General features: G+C 38.6%; 2 protein-coding genes across 7 annotated transcripts in view; one reads left to right on the top strand and one right to left on the bottom strand.

Annotated features, from left to right (window-relative positions):
* Positions 1-5,167, top strand: part of gstz1 (glutathione S-transferase zeta 1) — a 6,970-nt gene extending 1,803 nt beyond the window's left edge. Inside the window, exons 6-9 of one of the 5 annotated variants that reach the window (XM_062042098.1) lie at positions 364-439; positions 529-581; positions 666-715; positions 5,125-5,167. In XM_062042098.1, the coding sequence (XP_061898082.1) occupies positions 364-439; positions 529-581; positions 666-715; positions 5,125-5,152 (207 nt within the window). In that variant the 3' untranslated portion in view covers positions 5,153-5,167. Of the gene's footprint in view, positions 1-363; positions 440-528; positions 582-665; positions 716-764; positions 980-5,124 lie in introns of those variants that run through there. The other 4 variants (XM_062042093.1, XM_062042095.1, XM_062042094.1 and 1 more) reach the window with 4 other exon arrangements.
* Positions 1,007-12,527, bottom strand: zgc:163014 (uncharacterized protein LOC100038766 homolog). Of its 2 annotated transcripts, XM_062042081.1 has the most exons (13): positions 12,346-12,527; positions 12,100-12,270; positions 11,947-12,040; positions 8,675-8,797; positions 8,517-8,603; positions 8,141-8,309; positions 7,934-8,062; positions 5,564-5,751; positions 5,294-5,490; positions 5,121-5,212; positions 4,996-5,050; positions 4,774-4,871; positions 1,007-1,495 (listed from the first exon to the last, which is right to left on the bottom strand). In XM_062042081.1, the coding sequence occupies exons 1-13, from the start codon at positions 12,483-12,485 to the stop codon at positions 1,284-1,286; spliced, it is 1,755 nt and encodes a 584-aa protein (XP_061898065.1). In that variant the 5' UTR covers positions 12,486-12,527; the 3' UTR covers positions 1,007-1,283. The 2 variants fall into 2 exon arrangements, with proteins under 2 accessions (XP_061898065.1, XP_061898066.1); XM_062042082.1 differs by lacking the exon at positions 1,007-1,495 and having other exon boundaries at positions 4,947-5,050.

Here is a 12,527-nt window from a genome sequence, read left to right as displayed (position 1 = left end):
CACAGATTTCAGCTCATTATTAATGTTAAATAAAGAGATTTTATTAATACAAAAATTAACATTTGTTAACATGAACACACAAATTTGTACAGTACCATATCGATAAATTCCCGGGTACCGGGAAATGGTCTATCGATTCAAATGTGAAAAAAGGTACCCATGTAAAGTACAATTCTCCAAAACGTGTTTAATGTTAACATTTGTGGGTGTCTGTAACATCATAATTGGATTTCTTATGACTTTTTCTATGTGGGAAAATTTGCTTTAGCTTTCATCAGACCTTTGGGACAAAAACAGAGCAACCACTGTAGTAGTTTAACCTATATCAGAGGTCATATTTGACATTATTTCTAAATATTTTAGAATCTACACGTGATCCAAAAGATTGGAGCAGAGAAGGTGCCGTGGGCGCAGTATTTCATTAATCGTGGTTTTGAAGGTTGGTGCGCACCACTTACTGTATCCTTTGACATCTCCCATAACCAAGACATTTGAATATTAATTGTATGCATATTTGTTCTTGTGCAGCTCTTGAGCCTATTCTCAAGCAAACGTCTGGGAAATATTGCGTCGGTGATGAGGTAATAGCTTTCTAATAAAACAGCCTGTTAATAATGACCATGTCATTTTGAGGGCTTATTTGATGAGTCATTTTACCTTTTTAGATATCCATGGCTGACATATGCCTGGTCCCGCAAGTCTACAATGCAGAGAGGTATAGTACATTAAAAAAACATTCAATTAGAAAATATGTCACAGTGTAGTTTGCTTTTAAACTGCAGGTTTAAGGTGGACGTCAGTTTGTATCCAACAATCCACAGGCTAAATCAAAGCTTACTTGAGATCGAAGCTTTCCAAGTGAGCCATCCATCTTGCCAGCCAGACACACCTGTTGAATTGAGAGTATAGCAAACGCTGGGCTGCCACTTCGCACACACTAAAATAAAATGCTTTGGACATAACTCCATTATTTTTGCAGTTATTTAAAACAATAACACTTCGTTATAAATAATTGGCATTTATTAATATCAATATTAAAGCACAAGCATTTCACTGCAACATGAGTACTTGCAAAACATGCAAATGACAGATTTGTTATGCAAAGCTTGCGGCAAATCAGCTGCTCGGAGGAAGTGTGGATAATTATGGCAGAGGCTAAAACAAGGACAAGGCGGCAGAAAATGTTTCAAGTGTTAAGTAAACTACATGAAGAAGCTACCATTTAAAAAAAAAAAAAAAAAAAAAAAGACATCCTGTTCAGGGTCCATCCAAGATAAAATGTATCATAAAGGAATCTCCAATGTGCACTTAACGGTGTCATTGTAGAAGTTACCAGAGCAGTCTGAGCCCCCAAACACCAGCAGCGTGCAGTGGACTTTGACAGGTCGATCCTGCTCGGCTGCCAAGGTGGACGAACTCAAAAGGATCAAACTGTGTCCAGCACGAGGCTTGGAGCCCAACTCCGACAACGCCATTGAACCCCACATGTTGGTGTCTGAACACAGAGCCAAGCAGTGTTGGTAAAAAATGGTTGTTCAGTGAAACCACCCCAACATCGAATGCCCCAGACATCATATAGTTGATAATTTGACCGAAATGAAGGAAAATGAAACCTAAAATGTTCAGAGTTTCAACCACTGAGATCTCAGTTCATCACAACGCTTCAAAAGATGGATCGCAGCCTTCATGATTTCATATCATGTCACAAATCAGCTTAGATACTTTGGTTTTATGGTATGGTAGTACCAGCCTTTATTAAAAGGGGTGTTAAGAGAATACTATGAAAATACTACAGTACTATAAACACTGATTAAACTTATTTTAAGAAGTGAGGTGCATCTGCAGCATACATCAATTTTGCATTATGCTTTTGTCATTTACAATTTTTTTTTTTTTTTTTTTTTAGAGACACTTGATATTGGCTTTCCTACAGATATCCAATTGTGTTCAGCACTTCATTTCTAATACAGATATCAACTGCTCTATAACTATGCAGCAGCTCTTAGGTCACATCTGGTGTAATGAATAAACACATACTCCTTCACTGTGATGAGCAAGACGAATACTGCAATGTAAATTATAGGAAAAGCGCCATATTTGAATTCAAAATTTTGCACATTTTTACATGGCACAAACATCCATATAAGAATAAAGTAAAATATGAAAGTCTGGACTAATACAATCAGTGAAATTATAAACCGGGTATAGCTGGGTAGTTTTCTTCAGTATTGACAGTCACTATTTTGCTGCATGTGACAGTGATTCGTCCTGCGGTGTAATATTAGAAATATTGAAAGAAGACGCCTTTACTCCCACATCACATAACCAACGCTTTACAGTCATTGTCAATTGCATTATTGACAAGCCAAAACGCCAAACATGGAAGTAATTCCACACTGTGGAGATACAGAGCTTGTGTTAGCAAGCTTGTTATGTGGAGCACGGTGCAGTTTAATGAAGTCATCCTTTGCACACGAGAATCCAGGAAATACAGTCGTGGTCAAAAGTGTACATACACTTGTAAAGAACATAATGTCATGGCTGTCTTGAGTTTCCAATAATTTCTACAACTCTTATTTTTTTGTGATAGATTGATTGGAGCACATACTTGTTAGTCACAAAAAACATTCATGAAGTTTGGTTATTTTATGAATTTATTATGAGTCTACTGAAAATGTGACCAAATCTGCTGGGTCAAAAGTATACATACAGCAATGTTAATATTTGGTTACATGTCCCTTGGCAAGTTTCACTGCAATAAGGCGCTTTTGGTAGCCATCCACAAGCTTCTGGTTGAATTTTTGACCACTCCTCTTGACAAAATTGGTGCAGTTCAGGTAAATGTGTTGGTTTTCTGACATGGACTTGTTTCTTCAGCATTGTCCACACGTTTGAGTCAGGACTTTGGGAAGGCCATTCTAAAATCGTAATTCTTCCCAAACTTTTGACCACGACTGTACATACCCCAACATTACCGGCATGATCCGAAATAATATTTTTAATTTAATACCAGTTGATTATATCAGACATTTGAAACTGTTTTAACTTTAAAATGGCCATTACAGTTAACATTTAAAGATTTTTTTAAGAAACTTTTTTCAAAACCTAAAAAAGTGGGTTTAACTTTAAGAGGTTCCACTTTTACTGATAAATTTGGAAAAAAAATCTCAGTATGTCATATACAGCAGGGGTTCTTAACCTTTTTGACCTCAGGGACCAATTTTGCTATGGAAGTAGAATTGTCTCACATCAACACACATATATATACACATATATACACGCACACACACACACACATATATATACATACATACATACATACATACACACACATATATATATATACATACATACATCTCAATATGATAATACATATGCATATATTAATATACAAAATAAATAATTTGTATAAACACATTTGTAAATGTATTTGAGATTTGAAAATATATACAAATAAAATGTATAAATATAAAAATGTGACATACAAATAAATCAAAAATGTATATAAACAAACGTGTATTTGTAAATATATTTGAGATTTTAATATAAATATGCTTGATTTTGTATTGAATTTGCATATGTGGATCGCTTTTGTGTTGAGACATTTCTACCACAAACCAGATGCACAAATAAATGTGACATACGCGCTCCCCTGAACAACCAGCAGAGGGCACTGCAGCCAGAGCCACACATTGCACTGATAAGAGATCAGTATCTACATCGGGACAAGGTCATTAAACGGCATTGATACAATAAAATACGCAGCTAGCACGGTCTTTCAGATGAATTGGATAAATTAGCATTAGGTAATACAACGCTAACGTTAGCTAGCTCAGGCCTGTTGTGCGTTCTCGCTGTAAAGATGTGGATTGTTTTTGTGCAGAGAACTCCGGGCATTTTGCATATAATGCTCTGTGACCCAGACCGCTCTGGCTGCAGTGCCCTCTGCTGGTTGTTCAGTGGAGTGTGTAGGTCACATTTATTTGTGCATCTGGTTTGTGGTAGAAATGTCTCAACACAATAGCAAAAAAGCGATCCACATATGCAAATTCAATAAAAATACAAAAATCAAGCATATTTATATTCAAATCTCAAAAATATATGTACAAGTTTATTCAAATTCTAGATTTGTATGTCACATTTTTATATTTATACATTTTATTTATATATATTTTCAAATCTCAAAAATTTACAAATACGCATTTATTTATACAAATTATTTGTATATTTATTAATATATGCATATGTATTAATATCATGTTGATGTGAGACAATTCTACTTCCATACTTTTCCACACAGAGAGGCCCAAGGCCCACTCATATATTAACACTAGATTAGTAATCTTACTCTTGATTTGAATTGTATTCATTAATTATATCTAACCTACTTACAGTTTACAACCTTGTCAAATGATCTGAAACCATGTGTTAATCAAAGATTATCATCATCAGGGTTTAGATCAGGCGGTTACACAATACTAATCAAATACGCTCCAGAGAAGGCACTCAAAAAAACCAATAAATGTACAATTACACAGTGCTAAAATAAATACATTCTGACTAATTTATAATACTGTTTCTTAAAAGAAACTGTATATAAAATTTAAGTCCAAATGAAAATACAGCTACATCACTTTAGTCATTTTTGAGTGAATACAGACTGCAGCTGAGAAACTGATCATTTTTGGAGGCACTCTTGGGGGGGCTTGCAGCCCAACAATGGGCCACAACAATGGGCCCTTTGGTTAAGAAACACTGGTATACAGTACTTACCAGTATCGAAGACATGTACATCCTGCAAAGGACCAATTGTGCTACATCCCCCGTTCACTAAAATCTTGTTGTCTGAAACTGGGAGAGCAGCATGAAACCTGTTCAAGTATACACAAATAGTTTTTTTTATTTTTTGTTGTTTTTTTTTTCAAATGGGAAGACATTTAACGTGCCATATTGAAGACATGACATTTTCTCAAGGTCTTTCAAAGCCGCACGCACCCTCGAGGCAGCGGCGGCATGTTCTCGCACTTCACAGCTGTGTACTCCATGAAGCCTTCACCCAGAAAGAAAAATAAATATCCATGACATCTGTGCAAACAAATAACATTTTAAATTTTTCTTACCCAGGTCTAGAACATGGAGGTCATTTAGGTAAGTTGCAGTTGTCCGGCCACCAAATATGATCAATTTTTGTGACAGGAGTGTGGCTGAATGTCTATTGGGCAAAAGAAAATACATAATAAATTAACAACCGTTAGAAAGTAAATGTGATGTAGTGATCATAATGGATACGGACCCAAAGCGAGGCAGAGGTTTGACCCCCTCTACAATGGGCTGATACCACAGTTCAAAATCTGGGTTGAAAATGTACAAAGCATTACTGCACAACTTATCCCTGGAAGACTGACGCGGATGAACCCCACCAAAGACAAAAAGCTCCTTCTCATAAAAAGCTGCAGAGTGATATGCCAAGGAAGGAATGTTTCCTTTTGCCTAAATGAAGCAAAGTATATCAAAAAGCTGCATTTCTCAATGTTTATTTCCTACAAGCTTGTGACAAACTTACTGTGACAAGCTTCCACTTCCAGGTCAGAGTATTTAGGATGTACAGCTCGCTGTAGCGCTGACCCTCCCTCAGGCCACCATACACCAAGATGGTCTTAGAGTCTGGGTCGTAGGTCGCAGAGAATCCTCGGGTGCAAGGTGGTGCAGGTCCAGATGTGGAGGAGTTCATTTGATACCAAAGGTCATTGTCTGCAACAGAGGCAACCATATTGGGGCTGCAGCAATGATTACAATTCAGTAGAGCACAAGACCTCCTTCAAGGTTGATTATCCCTCATTTGAAATCAGCAACATTTGTAAGAACCATCCATATGCTTCAACTATGTCATTTAAAATGTGTGCATTACTGAAACATCAAGAGAAAATTCACAGGGTCATAAAAGTGAAGGAAAATTCCAGAGCCATACAAAAAAGTTTGTTCTTCCTTAGACCATCAAGCGGAATGCGGAGGAGCATTTTTCAGTCACAACTGTTCCGCTCTAGTAAATTCCATGCCCAAGAGGATCAATGCAATGCTAGCGACACTAAATATTCACATAGACACAATTTGGACATGTTTTACTCACTTGTTATTTAGCTACATAGACAGTGTGTTGACTTTGAGAACAGAAAATCTATAGTGATTTTCAAGTTTAATTTCTAGAGTAATGTAACTTAAGAAAAAAGAAATGTGATGTGTATATTCCTTTTGTGATTACAGTGGCTATAGCCTCATAGAATAAAGTTATGGCAGACAGTGATTAAGACAGAGTTTCCACTCTTCCTGAAATTTTCCAGCTGATAGAAACAAGTTACTATATTATACAGTAATATATCCCCTTGTCCGCCTCATTCTTTGGAAGTGTTCTTTTCTACAATTTTAACTTGTGACTAAATGGACTTACAGTGGTCAATCAGGCATATTTGCAACTCAACTTTCTCTTCTTACTTTTTTCCCCTCATTCTCTTACTCTACAAACATGTGTATGTTTTCAATAAACCACTGAAAAACAACAAAAGTCATTTTGTTTCACCCAGTTTACTGCACAACCTTGCGGGAGAAAAATCTGCACTCGCGAACCAATACTGATATTTAGTTGCCAGTTTTGTCTCTAGTACTAAACCGTGGGTCAGCTACCCGCGGCTCTTTAGCGTTGCCCTTGTGGCTCCCTGGAGCCTTTTCAAAAATGTATGAAAATGGAAAAAAAGAAAGGGGAAAAAATATATTTTGTTTTATTATGGTTTCTGTAGGAGAACACACATGACACAAACCTTCCTAATTGTCAGCAAGCCCACTGTTTAATAGGTTTGTGTTTATTCTTCACTGATGAGTATTCGGCAAGCGCCGTTTTGTCCTACTAATTTTAACAGTCCTTGAACTCACCGTAGTTGTGTGGACTGTGACCCAACAGTTTACTTACATGCATAACTTTCTCCGACGCTGCCACAGAAAGACGTGTTTATGCCACTTCTGTCTCATTTCTTTCGCCAAACGTTTTATGCTGTGCGTGAATGCACAAAGGTGAGCTTTATTGACTTGTGTGGAGTGCTAAATCAGTAATATTTGGTCAGTGCATGACTGCAAGCTAATTGATGCTAATATGCGATTTAAGCTAGCTGTATGTTTTGTGCCATGTTGTTCCAGACCACAAGAAACAAATCTATTAGAAGACAGCCTGCCATTTCTTTAACTTGGACACACACATTATTTATCTTTGGCCAGTCTAAGCCATCCATCCATTTTCTACCGCTTATTCCCTTCGGGGTAATTTCTAGGAGTTTTACTATGTAGTAAAAATGTGTAGAATAAATATTTCATTTCAACATTTCTGTCAAAGATTTGCATCAGCCTGCAACACACGGTCATTTTGATAGTATATGCTAATATGGCTAATATAGACACTTCATTATATAAGGCTTTTAATTTTTTGCGGCTCCAGACAGATTTGTTTTGTATTTTTGGTCCTATATGACTCTTTCAACATTTTGGTTTGCAGACCCCTGTGCTAAACCCTTAACAAGGTCTGAAAAGTCAATTGAAAGCACTGGATTGCAGAAGTGTTTTAGGCAGAAATGCCAATTTGTTAAACGGGTAGCATCACGTGGGGCGCTGCGCCGGGTAGAAGCAGACACGTGCTGTGCTTTAATGTTGCCCAGAAGATAAGATGACAGTCATGCCCATAACTTTGAACCGGTTTAAATTTGCTCACAAGTCAAGTAGAGGATGCATCAACGTTATGGTTTTTAGGACATTTTACGCTTTTTTCCTCATTTTCCATGAATGGTCATTCATTTTACAGGTTTTACAGGCCGTGCGGAAACACTGAAAGAGTGTGTTTTGTGGTTTGTTCACAAACAAACATTTCTACCTCGGAAGGTGACAGTGTACTGACCTAACTCCAGCTTCCATAAAGAGTCCTTGCTGAAGTTTTCCTCCAAAGTTTCACCCCCAATGACGATGACAGTGTCAGGGTCAATTAGGCACATTGAGTGGCTCCAACGCTTTGACGGAAACACTGAAACTGAGCCAGGCATTTATCAGAAACTTTTTTTTTTTCTGCCCCCAGACATGAAACCGTGTATATATTTTTATTTCTGACCTTCTCTGTCCTCTTCCTTTATCTGCACAGTCATTTCTTCTTTGCTGTTAAACCTAATTTTCTTTGGAGTTGACGCTCGCCCAATGTCCTCTCTGGAAATCTCCATTTTCCCTGCGCTCCACGGTAGACGACGTCTCCTGCTGATGACAGTCCGTTTGTGCGTCTCATCCTATCCCAAAATAAACATACTATCAAAATATCATTGTGAACATTTTTGCATTGGAAAAATAAAAAAGGTACAAACTTTGTCTAATAATTATTCTATGGGTTGCATTTGTGTTATTTGCATCCCTGATGAAAACCTCTAAGTGCTGACTGTTATTGAATCACATATTGCAAAAATACTTACCATTGGCCAAAGTGAAGATTTACTTACCAAGGCCGAATCACTGGTGTCAACTTTATTACCGTGGATCTCGCCATAGCAAACACTATCGCCCAACTGTGAGGTGTTGGGGGTCACCTACCAGGAAAGGTGTGTGTAAATTGGACCGATACACCACACGTGAAGAGACTTCAAGCCAGCTGGCTCACCGTGTCTTCTGCAGCACTTTGGTGTGAGGTGCAGGAGAGATCAGTGATGCTGAGCTGCTCTGGGAACAAACATTCCCTTTTGACCAGTGGGGTACTGTTCAAGGTGCTGCGTGGCTCCTGAAACTGCATTTGAAAGAGTGAAAACTCAGTCAATAGAATGTAAAGTAATCTCTTAAATTAACAATATAGTATTTAATAAAAATTTGTAAATCGTCAGATTTCAGCAACCATTGTGCTATATATTATTTAGGGAAAATATTACTAAAAAAATATTTTGGATATACTTTACAGTAGTACAAGTCAGTGAAAGCAGTATAGATTTATTGTCCTTAGAAAATAAGTCACCAGCTATTATTGGCTTAATACTGTAGCTGGCAACACAAGTGAGTACACCTCATATGTCCAAATTGTGTACAAAGAGTCAATATTTAGTATGAGCACTATTGTTATCTAGCACTGTCTTAAAGGCCTACTGAAATGATTTGTTTTTATTTAAACAGGGATAGCAGATCCATTCTATGTGTCATACTTGATAATTTCGCGATATTGCCATATTTCTGCTGAAAGGATTTAGTAGAGAACATCGACGATAAAGTTTTGGTTGCTGATAAAAAGCCTTGCCTGTAACGGAAGTAGCGTGACGTCACAGGCTGAAGGGCTCCTCACATTTTCCCATTGTTTACAATGCAGCGAGAGCGATTCGGACCGAGAAAGCGACGATTACCCCATTAATTTGAGCGAGGATGAATTATTTGTGGATGAGGAACGTGAGAGTGAAGGACTAGAGTGCAGTGCAGGACGTATCTTTTTTCGCTCTGACCGTAACTTAGGTACAAGGGTTAATTGGATTCCACACTTTCTCCTTTTTCTATTGTGGATCACGGATTTGTATTTTAAACCACCTCGGATACTATATCCTCTTGAAAATGAGTCGAGAACACGAAATGGACATTCACAGTGACTTTTATCTCCACAACAATACATCGGTGAAGCTCTTTAGCTACAGAGCTAACGTGATAGCATCGGGCTTAAATGCAGATAGAAACAAAAGAAATAAACCCCTGACAGGAAGGATAGACAGAAAATCAACAATACTATTAAACCATGGACATGTAACTACACGGTTAATGCTTTCCAGCCTGGCGAAGCTTAACAATGCTGTTGCTAATGACGCCATTGAAGCTAACTTAGCTACGGGACCTCGACAGAGCTATGCTAAAAACATTAGCGCTCCACCAACGCCAGCCAGCCCTCATCTGCTCATCAACACCCGTGCTCACCTTCGTTCCAGCGATCGACGGCGCGACGAAGGACTTCACCCGATCATCGATGTGGTCGGCGGCCCGGAGATGGAGGAAGTCAAGGTGAGGTCGGCGGCTAGCGCGTCTGCTATCCATCTCAAAGTCCTCCTGGTTGTGTTGCTGTAGTCTGCCGCTAATACACCGATCCCACCTACAGCTTTCTTCTTTGCAGTCTTCATTGTTCATTAAACAAATTGCAAAAGATTCACCAACACAGATGTCCAGAATACTGTGGAATTTTTCGATGAAAACAGAGCTGTTTGTATTGGGACACAATGGTGTGCCAATACTTCCGTTCACTCCGTGACGTCAGGCGCATATGTCATCATACATAGACGTTTCCAATCGGAAGTTTTGCGGGAAATTTAAAATTGCACTTTATAAGTTAACCCGGCCGTAATGGCATGTTTTGCAATGTTAAGATTTCATCATCGATATATAAACTATCAGACTGCGTGGTCTGTAGTAGTGGGTTTCAGTAGGCCTTTAATCCTCTTGGTTCAGTTCAATTGGCCACACCATCATCTTCACCTTCTTCAGCAAAAAAAATTTAATCTTGGAGGTGTTTGGGCTCCTTATGTTGAAAAATTCATGCTTCGCCTATATGAAACGCAGCCCCCACAATGCAGACAGCACTCATGCAGCCTCAGACCATGACACTACCACAAACAGGCTTGACTGTTGGCCCAGACACAATTACCCTGCTACTCACTTGTGTTGCCAACTGTTTAAACCATAAAAAATCCTACAAAAGTCAGAAAGTTTCAAGAAAATGTCTTAAACTTCAGTCTGTGTACGATCATTCCCCAAAGTTTCTGTTATCTTACTAGCTTTGCATTGAAGTCATGTTCTTTCTAAAAGATGCTGGGCTCCAATGCATTGGGAGGCAAACTTGCATATACGTTGCGCAAAGTCGTCAATTACTCAAACACATTCCTCTTTGGAATTTTAGAATTAAGAGTTTGCACAATCCCATACTCTCTAAACCAGTAGTTCTCGAACTTTGTTCACCAAGTACCACCTCTGAAAACACTTTGCTCTCCAAGTCCCAGAAAATGACCAACATTAAAATACACTAGCATGGTAGGCCTAAATATTCATTAAAAACAAGGCAGACATTTTATTTAACAAGAATTATTAGTCTGTAACATTACACACAGTTTACAGTTACACTGTGTTCGAATATGTATATTGTAGCGTCCCAGAAGAGTTAGTGCTGCAAGGGGTTCTGGGTTTTTGTTCTGTTGTGTTTATGTCGCGTTACGGTGCGGATGTTCTCCCGAAATGTGTTTGTCATTCTTGTGTGGTGTGGGTTCACAGTGTGGCGCATATTTGTAATAGTTTTAAAGTTGTTTATACGGCCACTCAGTGTGACCTGTATGGCTGTTGACCAAGTATGCTGGCATTCACTTGTGTGGGTGAAAAACCGTAGATATTAAGTGACTGGGCCTTTAAGGATTTATTGGTGCTCTGTACTTCTCCCTACATCCGTGTACACAGCAGCGTTTTAAAATGCCATAAATTTTACTTTTAGAAACCGATACCGATAATTTTGAAACCGATACCGATAATTTCCGATATTACATTTTAAAGCATTTATCGGCCGATAATATCGGCAGTCCAACATTATCGGACATCTCTACTAATATTTCATTTTTAAAGACATTTTTAGGCCATCTCTTTCCCGCTGCACGTACATCAACAGCCTAGAGGAGCTTTTCAACCTGTTTTATTCAAAAATTTTAAACTAAATTATATAATTTGAATCGAGAATCACGTTGAATTGAGCATCGATTCTAAATCCAATCGTAACCCCAGGAATCAGAATCGTGAGTTGTAGTAAGATTCCCATCCCTAGTAAGTATGTATGAACACTGCGTCAAAAATAGCCTACCTACTTCATCATACTTTAAAGTATCTTACTTAATATATTAGATATATGAAACAAAAGCCAAAAACATGGCCACACACCTTGAGCACAATCTTGCCATAAACTCCTTTCCTGCCTCTCTCTGCTGCCACAGCCAGTGTGTCAGAGTTCCAGTCCCCCTCAAAGGTCAGACACCTGTAGGAAGAGCACGTTGTCCATCTTATCTCCACGGTGGAAGAAGAAGAAGAGCCTACCTAGATTGTGATGTAAGCGTTCCAATGTTCTGAGACAGCACGTCAGCACTGACCACTACCTCCACCGAGACGGTGGTCTCACTACACCCCCACTCGCCGAGCCCAAAGATCACCAGCTGTTTGGGTAAAGGCAGCGGGACATGGACGTGGAAGCATCTTCGGTTTGACTTGCTGTACACCATTAATGACAACAACGGTAAAGATGGCGGAATAACATAACAAGCTGTAAAATAATACGAACGGTACCTGATGAACTGTCGAGGAGCGTCGCGCAGCGACCAAAGAACGTAAAAGTTGATCCGTCCCATTCTTTGTTTCTTAAGCTTCTCAGTGAGTTTAAACAAGATTATTATTTCTGTACTTGTTTTTTTGTGCAGCACAAACATGTCAACCTCCTTTTTGTGGCCTCTGATTGGTTGAGAACAAAG

This window comes from Entelurus aequoreus, linkage group LG03 (assembly GCF_033978785.1).
Source record: "Entelurus aequoreus isolate RoL-2023_Sb linkage group LG03, RoL_Eaeq_v1.1, whole genome shotgun sequence".
NCBI lineage: Eukaryota > Metazoa > Chordata > Actinopteri > Syngnathiformes > Syngnathidae > Entelurus > Entelurus aequoreus.
This window is presented reverse-complemented; position numbering and strand designations above follow the sequence as displayed.